Consider the following 15,738-nt stretch of genomic DNA (forward strand, 5'->3'; position numbering starts at 1 on the left):
TCGAGCCCAGCCATTGGCTGCCGCCGTGGTCACGTGCTCTGGGTAGTACTTAGGTTTTAAAGAGACATGCGCGAAGAAAAATAAAGCAGGAAGGATGGTTTAAAAGGGAGGGGCGCTTTGTATGGCCAAAAGTTTGTGGACACCTTACCATTACGCCCATAAGTGCTTTTTTTTTGTGGAACATCCTAATCCAGATTTAACCCCTCTTTGCTGTTATAATAAGCTTTCTACTAGATTTAGGAGCTACAAGGGCCTACAAGGGCATTAGTGAGATCAGGTACTGATGTTGGGTGGTCTTATGTTCCAGGTTCATCTCAAAGATGTTCAGAGTTCTTCCACTCTGACCTTGGAACACCATGACTTACAAGGGCATCATCATGCTGAACTATGCTTGTTAGTTCCATCCATCCATTTTCTATACCGTTTATCCTACAGCGTCAGGGGGAACCTGGAGCCTATCACAGGGAACATAGGGCACAAGGTGGGGTACACCCTGGATGGGGTACCATTCCATCACATACACATTCACACACTACAGACACTTTGGACATGCCAATTAGCCTATCAGGCATGTCTTTGGACTTGGGGAGGAAACCGGAGTACCTGGAGGAAACCCCCTCGCATCCTATACACGGTGAATCGAACCCCCGACCCTGGAGGCGTGAGGCGAACGTACTAACCACTAAGCCACCGTACACCGTTCACTTGTATAATTTAAAATACCTCTGGTATTTTCCTATCAGCATGCTCCAAAGTGTTTTATTCCTTGTACGCTCTAAATAGGCTTACTTTAGTCACTATTCTTTTTGAAACATGAGCCAGTTGAGCAGTCTTCATGACTGAAGCTCCTTCTGTCCAACCCCAGTAAATCACTTAGATATTTTCCTGTTGCCATCTTGATCCAAAGTCGAGGTCAAATATCACCTTTATCTTATGATGAAACATTTTTATCCTGATGGGAGTGTTTTCTTCCAAGATGACTCCACCCCAATCTCCAGGACATGAGGATGGTTTGATAAGGATGAAAATGACACAAATCATATGCTATGACCTTCACGGTCACCAAATCTCAAACCAATGGAACACCTATGGGAGATTTTAGAGCGATGTATTAGACAGCGTTCTATATCACCATCATCAAAACACCAACTGGGGAAAATGTATTTTGATAGAACGGTTTTCATCTCTCCAGTACAGTTCCAGACAATCGTTGCCAGTACACATCGCTAGCTGTTGTGGAGGCTCGTGATTGCCTTAAACCTTTGTCACTTATCTGTGTATGTGAAAGTGTAAGTCCAAGTAGTCCAATCCTGAATTGAGCGCAACCCCGATGCAAATGTGAAGACATCTGTGTTCACTAGGACTACAAAACCTTCCTTTCCTGTCACGGCTCAATTTACATTCCTTGTGGAAAAACTCAGACTATGTAAAGGTTTCTCCAATTGTTTTCATAAACGTTCTAAATTTTATTGCTAGTTTTCTTGTAAGCATGTTAGACAGAATTTCTTTGAATATCTATAATTCTTTCAGTGCCTTTTTAAATTCTATACTTTTCCAGATTTTTAAGAACCTAGTGAAGTAAATTGCAAAGTCGTCAAAAATTCATCTTTTAAAATCTTTTATTTAGTAAGACATCCGCTTTAAATACACATGTGGTCACAGTACTCTCGAGCAGTTCAGAGTCTTCAGCCCTTTGAGGACGTGGCAGCACTGGTTTGCTTAGTAAATCACTAAGCAAAAGTTCCACTAATGGTGTAACCGTGGTGTCCAGTGAACTTGGTCAATAGTTGTGTCTCAAATCACAAATAGTATACAGTATATACTTTGTAGTAATCTAAAAGATTAGCTTGTAGATCATACTTTTTAAGTGGGCTCATGAACGGTGTATTAATTTAAAGGTCAAAGATTCAAGTTAACTAGGTAACTTAACCAACATTGTTTTTCATTTTAATATTTAAAAGTGTTTCTAGATCTGTCTTAATCGTGTCAGCTCAACTGTACTATACTAGACAAACTGTGATTTGCAACATTGACATGCAGTGGATCGGACTAGCTTATTTCTTTAAGGCTTGTGCTTGAATGTTTTGTCCTGGAAAATCTGCACCCCCCCTCCAAACTTTTGTCCATTTTTCTTTTTCTTTGGTTTACGCCATCTTTTCCCATTTCGTTCATTCGGCCAGTTCCCACCAACTAGCTAGCTCTCCTCAGTCACATGGCATCTATCAACCAGAGACGACAAAAGATAATACATACTTCTTCTGACGTAAGTGAAACTGCTGCATCTTTTCAAACTGCTGCTCCTGCTGCATCACAGGGCAGGGGAACACACTCGGAGGAAAGCGTTATCTGCCCTTTTCCGTATACACGAGCGCACAGACGCCCACGATTTGCTAGCGTTGCTGATTGACAGCTGAGAGATAGTATGCCATGGCCAATTAAGCTCTTTTGGACTCCCGACTATGCCCCTGTTTATTGGAAAGCAACTCAACAAGAGTTATATGTAATCTCAGCACGAGGATGAAGTGAGTTGGGAGGAGGGGCAAAGAAAAGGCTTGTGAAGGGTTCCCCCCCCCAGAAATGACAGAATGTCCCTCTAGCAGTTTTGAGATAGAGGCAAAAGCTGGACCATAGACAAACAGCCGTGATTGGTGGCCATGTTGTTGTCTGCTACAAGTCCTTGTGCTTCTGTGGTACACAATGGGATAGCTTAGTGCAAAAGAAAACTGTTGCGCACTACAAATACACAACGTTATCCATTTTTAAAAAAACCCGTATTACATTTTGTTCATATTCGTATGCTCTAGTATGTGATTTGAGACACAGCTCACGCATGACCTTTTAGAGCTACACATTTGGTAACTCGCACACCTCAAAGACGTGGAAACAGACGTTGAAATAGTTTCACGTGGCTACAATCATTTTTGAGACAACTATAAATAGCTCACTTCCCCATAAAACGGGGTACACCATCATTATCATTGAAGCTATATACAAATTAGTAAATATAAAAATCTTTTCATTCTCATGGCTTTAGGACCACATCCTCAGGCAGCCATGTTGTATCCAGCACCACAGCCCTACACAGTGCTTCCTTGATCTGACAACCGATTAAACTCAAGGGGTTCGGAATTAGCCGGCAAACCGAATCAAACGTGTTGGAAGCAGTTAAAGCGCTCTAAGACTGGATCATTTCTAACAACCGACGCTTAAGCGACAGCAGTCGGGCTGCTCAAATGCTCAAAGAAAGTGTCTCTTTTCTGCTGAAGGGCGCCGAGGAAGCGGCGCACTCTCTCCTCTCGGCTGGCCGTGTAGCTCAGAAGTGCTGCATGACGGGAGCGGGCGTCCACGGGTTTGCCATTTCCACCCTGCTGAAGAAGTTCGGCTACACACGAGCGATCACACTCCAGCTGCTGCGCCGCTTCAGCCTCTCTGTGTAGCTCCCGCGCTTTCTATAACATAACATAATACCATACGTACATTTAGTGGCCACGATGTCTTGAGTGAAAGAGCTCACTCAATTTTTTATTTTTATTTTTTTTATATATTCACTTCACGACATCCTTCGCCAAAAAAATGTCATTTCCAAACAGCTAAGACAGTCCATATTTAGAAACCTACCGTGGTGCTTGAAAGTTTGTGAACCCCTGTGAAGTTTCTATATTTCTGTAAAAATATGACCTAAAACATTATCAGATTTTCACACAAATACTAAGAGTAGACAAAGAGAACCCAATTAAACAAAAAAAAATATTATACTTATTATACTCAATAAGGTCATTTACTTATTGAGACATGTAATATTGGATCATTTATCTGTGAGCGGCAAAAGTATGTGAACCTCTCGGGTGTTTTCAATCAATGGGATGACAATCAGGTTTGAGTGAGCGCCCTGTTTTATTTAAAGAACAGGGATCCATCAGGGTCTGATCTTCACAACATGTGTTTGTGGAAGTGTATCATGGCACGAACAAAAGGAGAGTTCTGAGGACCTCAGAAAGAGAGTTGTTGATACTCATCAGGCTGGAAAAACCATCTCTAAAGGAGTTTGGACTCACTCCACCAATCCACAGTCAGACAGATTGAGTACAAATGGAGGAAATTCAAGTCCTTATGTGAACGTCTGATGATGTTTTAAGTCATATTTATGCGGGAATATAGAAAACGCTAAACTTTCAAGCGTCACTGTAACTTCCAAATGGAACCACATTATCATCTGCATAATTTCCAACTGTTAGGTAAAGCTCCGCCCTCACATTTTGGGAGGAGGAGGAGGAGCCTAGGAGATGAAATGATACCAAATTGTGCCAAAATATCAAAGAAAGCACAATGGTCCATTGTGGTCCAATATGGCTGCCCTTATAATGTTAGAGTTCATATACACTATGAGATTTGGTTTATCTTTGAAAAATTACAGAAAGTCAAGATGTAATCTATAAACAAGATGACCTATTTTATTTATCGGTCAATGCCCATGACATCAAGTGAAACATTAACAGATGTGCCGACATTGCTAACACGAAAACCCTAGCAAGTAAAGAAAGACAAACAAACAAACAAACAAACAGAATTTCACCGCTAAAAGAACGTTGTTGGGTGAGATGCCTCCGTGTGAACAGCATAAACCATAAATAGCTGCTTGTGTGAAAGTAACTACTACGAGAAATATTCATTTCTGGCCTTTCACTTCCCGTGCCCTTTCAGTTGTAAAGAATTGGCTTTGCTGTAGTGCTTTATCTCACCGCTGCTTCTGCTGTATTTTTCAGGTGTTCCCTGTATCGCCAAAGCAAGGGGTCAAGAATCGTAATTACTACAGCTAAACTGTAGATGTTGGCCCTTCTTTAGTAACACTGGCCAACCAATAGATCGGTCCCTATTTAAATATGATTATTCTTTGTAATAAAATTTTTTTTAAAAATTATTTCTGTCTCATATTCTGCCATCAGTCTTTTACGTTTCTCAGAAGTAAACAAACGCTTGCCTTCTGGGTGCGTTTACAATAATACGCTGCATTTTTCAACCACTCCCGAGTTTCTTGCCGAACGTTACAGGCAGACGTCTTACCTGGATAGAGCGATAATTCAGTTGGTACTGTAAAACCGCCTCACAGAGATTCCAAAAAGAGTATTCTGGCCAGAGAACAGACTGGAACACTATGCAAGAGTGGGACGTCTGTGTGGGAAGAAAAAAGGGGACACGAGTGTGTAACGTCATCCCTCGACACGATTAGTGTCAGCCATTTTAACAATATATAGTAGATACACAGATGCATGTCAACTACATCAGCATGATTGAAGTGTCTCAGAACTGATCAACAAGGAACGACCGTTCATACACGACATGGCCAAAAGTATGTGGACACCTATTTATCACTTCCATATGTGGTCCTTCCTCAAACTGTTCCCACATAGTTATAAACATACAATTATATAGGAAGTCTGTGTACTCTAGCATTAAGATTTCCCTTAACTGGAACCAAGAGACAGGTACGTGACCGTACCCCTGTGCAAAAAGTGAGCAAAGCATGAAGACATGGCTTGCCAAAGCTGGAGTGGAAGAACTCGAGTGGTCTGCACTGAACCCCACTGAACACGTTTGGGATGAACTGGAACACCGACAGCACCTGTGCCTGACCTCACTAATGCTCTTGTAGCTGAATGAGTGTAAATCCCCACAGCTACGCTCCACAATCTCGTGGAAAGCCTTCCCTGAAGAGTAGAGGTTATAACAACAGCAATAGGGGGTTAAGTCTGGAATAGGATCGGATTGTGATGGTCAGGTGTCCGCAAACTTTCGACCAAACGTACGTGCCGTTGTTTTGTTTTTTTTGTTTTTTTAACAAATAATTCTTAACATTATTAAACTGCTGTGATATAAGAGGAATAAAAACACTTGGGTATGTGCAATTGGTTACTGGAAAAGAATCAACTTCGGGGTGATGACAGAAACCCCGTTTCACGTCAGCTTGCGTCACACCAACCGGTCGTTCATTATTTTCCTATTAAAAAACGCCCCCAAGTGTTTTATTCCTTACTGAGCATCTAACAATCACTGGACCACATGACAGCTGGATGTCTGAAAGAAGACAATGAAGACGGAAATGAAGTCCTACCATCCTAACGCACATCGGCATTCACCACATCGCTTTGCTTCTCATTTGCATAAAATTTAATTCAGTACAACTTTAGTGTGTCTCCTCGGCCACCCAGTTCACTTCACCAACGGTTGCTCTATGTCAGCAGCTCTCACTGACAAGAAGAACTATTGGCTGCTTCGTAGGGTCATGTTATTACCTGTGTGAATTACCTTCACCTACAAATCGAAAATTTGGATTCGAGTGCTTAATCGGTGAGCCGCACGGGATGTAAAATCTGCGATTGCGCTCAATTAGGTTCTCGTTGGTCTTATAGGCAAAACAACCAATGCAGAGCCTGAAGCGAACCTCAGGAGCCTCTCCAGAAGTACAGAAATTGGATGTGAAGTGGGTGGGGCTAATCTTGGGTAAAGCGAGTGTAAGTTACATCCTGCAGCATTCCATGTAGGATTGTTAGAATTTCCTGAAAAGCTTTAAAGATGATCTGGGAAAATCAGTTTGGGTGCTGTGGGCTTCCGTACCTGCCAGAGCAGGAAGTCACTGAGGCGCACCTCTCCAGAAGTGCGAATCAGGAGATCAGGGTTGGGAGAGCTGCTGGTGTACAGGCACTGACTCAACAGCGCTTCTGATACATCACTGGCACAAAAATAAATAAATAAATAAATAAATAAATAAATAAATAAACCACACACACACACACACACACACACGACCGCAAAATGAACTGAAAGCAATTTTAGAGTATGCATACACAGATATTACATTTACATCTTGATACCTATTTTAGCACAATATAGGGATTTTGGCGTCGCTCGATTCTCCATTTCCGTTGTAAAAACTTCTTTACATAAACGGATATTTCAAATTGTGTTTAAAAGTTCCTTCGACGCTCAGAGGGAACTCATAACTCAAAAAAAAATCAAAAATAATCAGTGTCCTTAAACATGCCGTCTCATCTAATTATAAGCGCCTTATTATGTTACCTGCTTTTCCCGTATTGTTTTTCCAGTCTTATATTTTATACCTGGCTTGAGTGCTTATTCTTTTGAGTTGTATACAACAATAACTAAAAATAAAGATGGATTCTGGACCTATAGTGCAAAAGTAATTAGTAGAATTAGCTTGAGAGCTATTACAGGTTTCCTCAGGCAGAAATATGATTAATGCAGTAACTGTAGCTTCTCTGTTAAAGTTTTCAGCATGTCTATGGAAATATAAATAACTACAGAAGAGAGAATGAGAGGCAGAGAGCTACCAGGAAGGAGAGAGTGCAAGACAGAGAGACAGGCAGAATGCTACAGTGAAACAGAGACAGTAAGAGAGCAAGAGAAAGAGAAGGATGCAAGACAGAGAGTGAGAGAATGAAATCAAGAGAGACAGTGAGAAGAGAGACAGAGAGAAAAAGAGTGTGTGTGTGTGTGTGTTCAGGGGGGGGGGGTTGGGGGGCAGAGACCTCCAGGGAAAGAGAGGAGAGGAAGAGAGAGAGAGAGCGCAAGAGAAGGGAGAGAATGTGTGAGTGTGTATGTGTGTGAGCGAGAGAGAGAGAGCGAGAAATGTGTTACTGCTGAAACTCAAGACTTTTGGTGTCGGTCACTTCTAAAACTAAAATTATACTCCACCGTCTAGTTTTGATCCCTGACTTTGAAAAAAGTTTAAGCGGTTGGATTGCTAGGAGCAAGTAATTCAGATAACTATGGCTAGCTATCTTGTGTTGATGCCTTATAACGGTTCATAAACCAGGAAGCATAGCCTCTTACTGTGCAGTGACATCACCTTCTCATACTCATGTGCCACAGTAATCTGTAGTATAAAATGACACTGGGATTACTGTTATTCAAAACGCACATGGGATTTATCGGAAATAAGGAAGACTGTTGTCCTTAAGCTTCCATCCGAAAGAGATGGGATGTTTATCTGACACAGGGAAAGTGATGATATATTAAAACATCTGTGATATACTGTAGAATTCAGTACATCTTTATTCATACAGGACCGCAGTAAGGATCTTTGGGGGAGGGCGGGGAGGGGGTTTGAAGAGATTACCTGGACTTTATGAAGCCCTGCTCGGCTCCCCAAGCCATCTCTCTGACTGCGTTTGTGATTTCATATCTTGAGGTATACGCAAAGCAAACATTCAAAAAACACCTATCAGGAGAGATGGATAAAAAAAAATGAAGCACAATTAAGGTGTGAATTGAAACACTTCAGAATTTCACTTCAAGATTTAAAAAAAAAAAAAAGAAGAAGAAGAAAAAAAAAAGGGATGGTTATGACGAGAATGTAATTTGCATCGTCTTCCATTACACATGCCTCCCGCATAATGAAGGCATGATGAATAGACCATCTATCTATCTCAACCAATCTCTTTTACGTAAATATATCAGCTAGGAGTTTTAAGAAATTACGTGTTAAATTTGAGTTTTAAGAATGTTTTAAAAATATGGCTAACTTTTTGTCTACGTTGCAATATTTTGGGAGGCCAATTTTTTTAAATAAATAAATAAATAAATAAATAAATAAATAAAGGTCACACACTAATATTTCGTCGCGCCGCCTTTAGCTTTGATTGCAGCACGCGTTCTTTGTGGCGTTGTTTCGACAACCTTATGCAACGTAATGACATTTCTTTCCCTCCAGAGTTGCATTAATATTTGGCCGAGATCTTGTATTGAGGAAGGGAGAGTCAAACCACTTCGTAAAGTCTTCTCCAGCACGTCCCAAAGACTTTCAGTGGGGTCAAGGTCAGGACTCTGTGTTGGCTCTGACCCAGTCTTTCACAATTTGAGCTCAATGAATCTTGGCATTGTCGTTCTGGAATACGCCTGTGCCGTCGGAGAAGAAAAAAAATCCATTGATGGGATAACCTGGTCATTCAGTACATTCAGGTACTCAGCTGACTTCATTTTATTGCTGCATAATGTTGCTGAGTCATGACCTGACCAATTGAAGCAACCCCAGATCATAACACTACCTCCACAGGCTTGTACAGTAGGATGACAGGTGCTTCCCTTCTTACCCTGACACGCCCATCTCTTTGGAATAGGGTCGCTCGGGACTCATCTAGACCACGTGACCTTTTTCCATTGCTCCACAGTCTAATCTTTATGCTCCCTAGCAAATTGAAGTCATTTTTATCTGATTAGCCTCACTAACAAGTCGATTTCTTGTACGTTCTCGTCGCATTGTGCATATAGAAATGCTCTTACTTTCACTATTAAACATCGCTCTACCGTCGTTTTTTTTTTTTTTTTTTTTTACGACGGGACTTAACCAAGTGTTTGAAAGATCTCTGATCACAATCGTTCAAGATTTATTTTCCCCGACCACATTTCTTCCACGAAGTTGACGGTCCACCGCTCTCCTTCCAGGTTTTAATAACGCGCTGGACAGTTCTTAACCCGATTCCAGTGACTTCAGCAATCTCCTTAGTCGTTTTCTTTGCTCGATGCAGGCCAATAATTTTCCCCAACTGAAACACAAGAACATCTTTTCCATGGCCACGGGATACGTTTTCCTACATGGTAGTTTAAGAAACGGGAAGCTACACACTGCATCACATAGGGTTAAAATAATTGTTGCAGGCTGAAACATAATAATTACTGCAATAATAAATCCAATCAATCAAACAGTGACCTTTTTGTCCAGGTATGTATATGTGAGTTGTCCAAAATGGCTGCCTCAATACCACTGCTAACAAGAAAATCCTAGCAGGCATACATAAGCAGAAAAAAAATAAATAAAATACAAGCATATAATTGGTCGACGAGATGGTTAATTGTTTTCTTCTTCTGTTTTTCAGATGTGCCGAGCAATGGTAAGAAAACATGGAGGCAAAAGATCTTATTAATAATAAGCAGCTCTTCTTCGCATTGTCCCAAAACGCATTCTTTTTACTCAACTATCACTGGATAAAAACAGCACGCACTGATGATGATCTCAGCTCGCTGTCTCTTATTCACACCTATATTCTTACTTGTTGTGTGTTCTAGTCGAAACCACGGATTTGGCAATGAGGCGCTGGAGATCTTCAGGCAGTAACGTGAGGTCTCCCAACACCCGAATACACACGCCGTGCTTCTCAAGTTTCTCTCTAGAAGTTTAAAAAAAAAAACACACACATGGAGTCTTGATATGTTCACATGTATTATGACCAGTATTTACTACACACTATGTCCATTTCGCCAGACTCACTGCTCTTCTAACAGCCGGAGGAACTTCTCTTTAGCCAGCTCCATCAGGCCGTCCACTTCCTCTTTAGAGCGTTTGAAGTTCTCTATGCTGAAGGCATACACCGTTACCTCGTGGATGCCCAGGTTTAGACACCAGCGAAGCGTCTGAGGAAAAGGAACAAAGAATATACAAACAGCATTATATACTGTATGTAGTAGCAACTATAAATATTATTTGCCCTATACTGAACATAATCAATCGGAAAGTTTACTTCTCGATCAGCCATAACATTAAAACCACGGACAGGTGACGGGACTAACATCGATTATCTCGTTACAGTGGCACATGTGAAGGGGTGGGATATATGAGGCAGCAAGTGAACAGTCAGTTCTCGAAGTTGATGTGTTGGACGCAGGAAAAATGAGCAAGAGTAAGAATCGGAAGCGACTTTGACAAGGGTCAAATTGTGATGGCTAGACGACTGGGTCTGAGCATCTCCAACACGGCAGGTCTTGTGGGGTGTTCATGTGGATGTTACTTTGACACTTACTACCTACCTAAACATTGTTGCAGATCAAGTACACATCTTCATGGCAACTGTATTCCCCCTAATGTCAGTGTCCTCTTTCAGCAGGATAATGCGCCCTGCAACTCTGCACAAATAGTTCAGGAACGGTTTGAGGAATGTGACAAAGAGTTCGAGGTGTTGACTCGGCCTCCAAATTCCCCAGATCTCAATCCGATCGAGCGTCTGTGGGACGTGCTGGACAAACAAGTCTGATCCATGGAGGCCCCACCTCACAACTTACAGGACTTAAAGGAAAGTGCCAGATACCACGGTACACCTTCAGAGATCTTGGGTTAGGGTTAGGTATGGAGTCCATGCCTCAATGGGTCAGAGCTGTTTTGGTGGCACAAGGAGGACCTACACGATATTAGGCAGACATTTTAATGTTATGTCTGATCAGGGTATTTACTTTAAGTATAAATGTATTTACAAGAATCGGTAAAAGATTTGCACTCAAGGTGATCAGAGGAGCAGTTTGATTATATTTGTACAAATTCAAGTTAAATCTTTCATTTTTACTTGATTTAAAACGATGGAAAAAAAAAATATATATATATATATATAGAGAGAGAGAGAGAGAGAGAGAGAGAGTGCATTTAAAAAAAAAAACGATTCTTCATAGCGCTGCAAGAACTGCGATTTCAACATGGAGCAAAAATAATTGTGATTATGATTTTAACCAACATTCTGCAGCCGTACATCTGCGCTTGTCTACTGCTCAAACTGGTATTTTGGCGGGAAACACTGCTTTTCAAAATTCTCACACCCAAGCTGAAGGGTGACAAACGTCTCAAAAATGTGGCCACACCCACGTTCTTTTATTTTGTGAAAACTACCCAGAGAAGAGGGTTAGTCTTTTTTTTTTTTTTTTTTTTTTAAAACAACCAGGCACAACAACAATGCAAACGCACTCTACCGATTATTGACATGAATCCGTAACCGTAACCAAGGAAACTGACATCATGTTTGGTAACAGATACTAGCGCCCAAACCACTCCATCTTAAAGTTATACCACAAGGAATAACGCACATGGGGTGTGCTGTTATAAGAAACTAATCGCCAATGGGGTGGTATGATACTGCCCAATGTGAAGCAGAGTTAATGTTACCCTAAAGCCGGGTTACCTTTCGGTACTACGGTAATATCTGCAGTACGGTAGTACCGTAAGTAATGTATGTGCGGCAGTTAATACTGTCCTCGCTAAAACGACCCGTCTCACTGCTTTTGCAAAATACGCAACGGTCAGTGACCCTTCATTTAACCTAAACGCTTTACCTTAATCTTTAAAGATTTCCTGTTTGCTACCGAGAGAGCTAACGTTTTCTAAGCGTTGTGTGTGAACACTAAAATCAGGGTTCGTACAAGGTGCTTGAATTTGGCTTTTTTGAAATGTAGGTACTGGAAAACCCTGAAAATAGCCACTTTCTATCGAGTGGTGCTTAAAAAGTGCTAGAATTACAAAAAAAAAAAAAAAAGAAACGTCAACAAATATGAAATCGCTAAATAACTTCTTTAAAATCTTTAACAATCTTTAACAATCTTTAAAAATCTTTAAAAATCACATAAAATAAGACTTGAAAACAGTGCTTGAACACAAAACGAACAAACGAGAATGCTTTAAAATTCCTTCAAAGTCCTGGAATTTCGTTACGAAGCATCTGAACGAACCCTGAAATTAGCCGTGTTTGCTAGTAAGCGAGCTAACGTTCCCGATTTTATCATTTTAGAAGTGAACTCCAAAAGTTCTTTATTCCAAATGTTGCGTTCATTCTCAGTACTCTGAGGACAATTTCCATTTGTATGATTTCATTGCTTGAGGGAACAATAGAGATTTCATCGATTGTTCATCTAACGTGGCACATCGAATGACTTGCCTGCCAACTGTATGATTGTTCTTGAGTTTTTCTAATAGGCGGTTATTCATTCTCATTCAGAGGAAAATCCGGTTGGTCTGTTTTTCATTTACACTGCCGGTCAAAAGTTTGTGGACACAACACTGAAATGTTTCTCATGATCGTAAAAAAAACCTTTTGATCTGAAGGTGTGTGATTAAATGTTTGAAATCGGTGTCGTAGACAAAAATATAATTGTGCCAACGTATTAATTTCTTTTATAAGAAAACTAACATTTTATTTACAAAAAAACAACATTTGATTACACGAACGACTCGGAGCGAAACATTCCGAAAAGCAGCCGATAAGTGTCCGGCGTAGGTGGGAACTCCTTTAATACTGTTTTAAAAATCATCTCAGGGAAATTCCTCAAGAAATCGGTTCAGAAAACGCCAAGAATACATTTCTGGAAATTCTTTGCAAAAACAGTGTCTACTTTGAAGATGCTAAAATACTAAATTATTTTGAGTTATTTTGGATTTATCCTCACAACATGATTCCCATAGTTCCATTTGTGTTACTCCAGAGTTTTGATGACTTTAGTATTATAAAATGAATAAAGAAAGAATGAGTGTGTCTAAACTTTTCTATGAAATCTATGCATTTCTGTAAATTTGGTTCATTTAGTAGGTTTTGAATTATGAATGAACACAATATTGAGTGGTATCGTGATACTTCAGTTGGTATAGTATCGTAAGATATGCTAATGGTATCGTGACAACCCTACCCTAAAGGGGATTATTTTCCAATGCTAGCACATCCTGAAGTGTTTTATTCATCGTATACGGCAGCAATTTGTCAACGTTAACGTGGTTTTATTTATTAAATCGATGACGACCTGTACTTTTTAATCTGTTTATAGTTACATCTAGTAGAGATTCCTATAAAACCTTCATCTACGGCACGAATCGTTGGAAATGAACTCACTTCAGCCAGCTTGTCGAAGCCCTGAGTATGGCCCTCCTTTCTTTCCACGTGTCTCTTACGTGCATAACGTCGGTTCCCGTCCATGATGAAGGCCACATGTCTGGGCATCGGTCCTGCCTGCGGACAAATAAATGCTCAACACGGGCAATGCAAACACACGAGAAGAAATGAAATGTTATGAATGGATGTTTAAAAAAAAATTAAAAAAAGAAGAAGAGAATTAGACAGATAATGTGACATGTTGCTCCCACATTTAAGGGCTGAATGTTTGAATTATAATGTTTGTATGCTTTTTTTTTTTTTTGGAATGTTGCAATAAAACACTAACAGCTAAATTGAAGCAGTATATTTAAACTAAACAAACCAAACCATGTCAAGGCATCGTTTAAGAGCCAGAAGAGTAGACTCTTACAGGCGAGGTGAGTTGAGTGCACTGACTGACTAATAAGAGGGATAATTCCCATTACACGACCAGAAGCTGAAGGATAATACAAGAAAAGAAAAAGAAAAAAAAAAGAGTCACCTTTAGGATATTGGCAGAAAGCCTTTCAAGAAAACTTAGTTCTCCTTCACGGATCCACGACATCTGAGTGCGAGAAAGCGGTTTAAATAAGAGCATTAATATGGAACAAAAAGCATTTTAACATGATTGATACAACCCCAACAAACACACAAGATTTCCCCAAACATTAGCGTGTGGTTTCCCCTTGGTTATTTTTTTAGGGACCATTTCATAAAGACAGCATTATTCAAGGAACGTTAAAATAACTTGTATATAGACAATGAAAAGCGAATCCAGACCAATAAATATTCTGTATCACATACATGCTGGTCTAGGGGATGTTCCCCTAATGTTCCTAAAAGATTCATGCTATTTAAAGGGTGCCAGAACATTATGGTAATGTTCTCCAAACCATCTCTGGTTTGTTCAAGGTTCCCTAGAGATTAGAATCAGTTAAAGGTTGCCAGAATGTTAAGGGAACGTTCTCCGGACCATCTCTGGTTTATTCAATGTTCCTGACAGGTTATAATCAGTTAAAGGTTGCCAGAATGTTAAGGGAACGTTCTCCGGACCATCTCTGGTTTGTTCAATGTTCCTGACAGGTTATAATCAGTTAAAGGTTGCCAGAATTTTAGGGGAACGTTCTCAGGACCATCTCTGGTTAATTCAAGGTTCCCAGCAAGATGGTTAACTAATTTTACCAGAACATTAGAAGAACACTCTCCAAACCATCCAGGATCAGTTATTTAAATCTTATGGGAACATTTACCATAACATATATTTACACTATATTTCCATGAAGAAAATGTTCCTGGAAAAGCAAACAGGAACTAAAAAAAAGGCCTGCTCTCGGAACATTTCGGGAAGCAGAAACAAAACATTCCCAATGCATTCTGGTAACCAGTAATGGTTGTCAGGGACAGCTGATCAGTTGTGTCAGACACTTGTGAATAGGCTACTTCCTGTATCACATCCTATAGTACTAACCAGCACATACTGCACTGGAATGCATACTTACTTACTTACTTACACACACACTGCACTGGAATGCATACTTACTTACTTACTTACTTACTTACACACACACACTGCACTGGAATGCATACTTACACATACATACATACATACATACATACACACATACATACATACACACACTCAGTACTGGAATGCATACTTACTTACTTACTTACTTACTTACTTACTTACATACATACATACACACGCTCTCTCACTCACTCACAATTGAGACACAGCCTTATCAATAATACCTTAAAAACCTGACAAGTCAGGCTTTAGTAGACTAAAGCATAATTTAAGTGCTGATCAGTGGCTCATTAGCAGACATGTTCCAGTGTAGCTGAATGTCTGAAGAGGCCAGAAAGGTTTGTGTGACACCGGACACCAGGAAACATTTTCATAACAAACAACAAGGTGGCGAAATAAAAACACAGACTTTCATTCAAACAAACTCGAATCGCTTCACGACTCACTCTTCACATTTCCCAGCCATTTTAAACCAAATATCAAAAGCTCCAACTCACACACACTCACACACTAACCTGTCTGTTGGGTGACGTCAGTTTC

General features: G+C 40.2%; 1 protein-coding gene across 3 annotated transcripts; it reads right to left on the reverse strand.

The window, feature by feature from the left end:
• Positions 1-1,601: 1,601 nt before the first annotated feature.
• dhdds (dehydrodolichyl diphosphate synthase) lies at positions 1,602-15,738 on the reverse strand. 3 transcript variants are annotated; one of them, XM_053611815.1, is made up of 9 exons: positions 15,714-15,738; positions 14,173-14,235; positions 13,650-13,766; positions 10,283-10,425; positions 10,065-10,181; positions 8,135-8,236; positions 6,613-6,727; positions 5,062-5,169; positions 1,602-3,449 (listed from the first exon to the last, which is right to left on the reverse strand). In XM_053611815.1, exons 2-9 carry the CDS (start codon positions 14,233-14,235, stop codon positions 3,207-3,209), a joined length of 1,008 nt encoding a protein of 335 aa, XP_053467790.1. In that variant the 5' UTR covers positions 15,714-15,738; the 3' UTR covers positions 1,602-3,206. The 3 variants fall into 3 exon arrangements, with proteins under 3 accessions (XP_053467790.1, XP_053467791.1, XP_053467789.1); XM_053611816.1 differs by lacking the exon at positions 15,714-15,738 and adding an exon at positions 15,423-15,706; XM_053611814.1 differs by lacking the exon at positions 15,714-15,738 and having other exon boundaries at positions 14,173-15,339.

The sequence above is a fragment of the Ictalurus furcatus genome, chromosome 23 (genome assembly GCF_023375685.1).
Source record: "Ictalurus furcatus strain D&B chromosome 23, Billie_1.0, whole genome shotgun sequence".
NCBI classification, from domain to species: domain Eukaryota; kingdom Metazoa; phylum Chordata; class Actinopteri; order Siluriformes; family Ictaluridae; genus Ictalurus; species Ictalurus furcatus.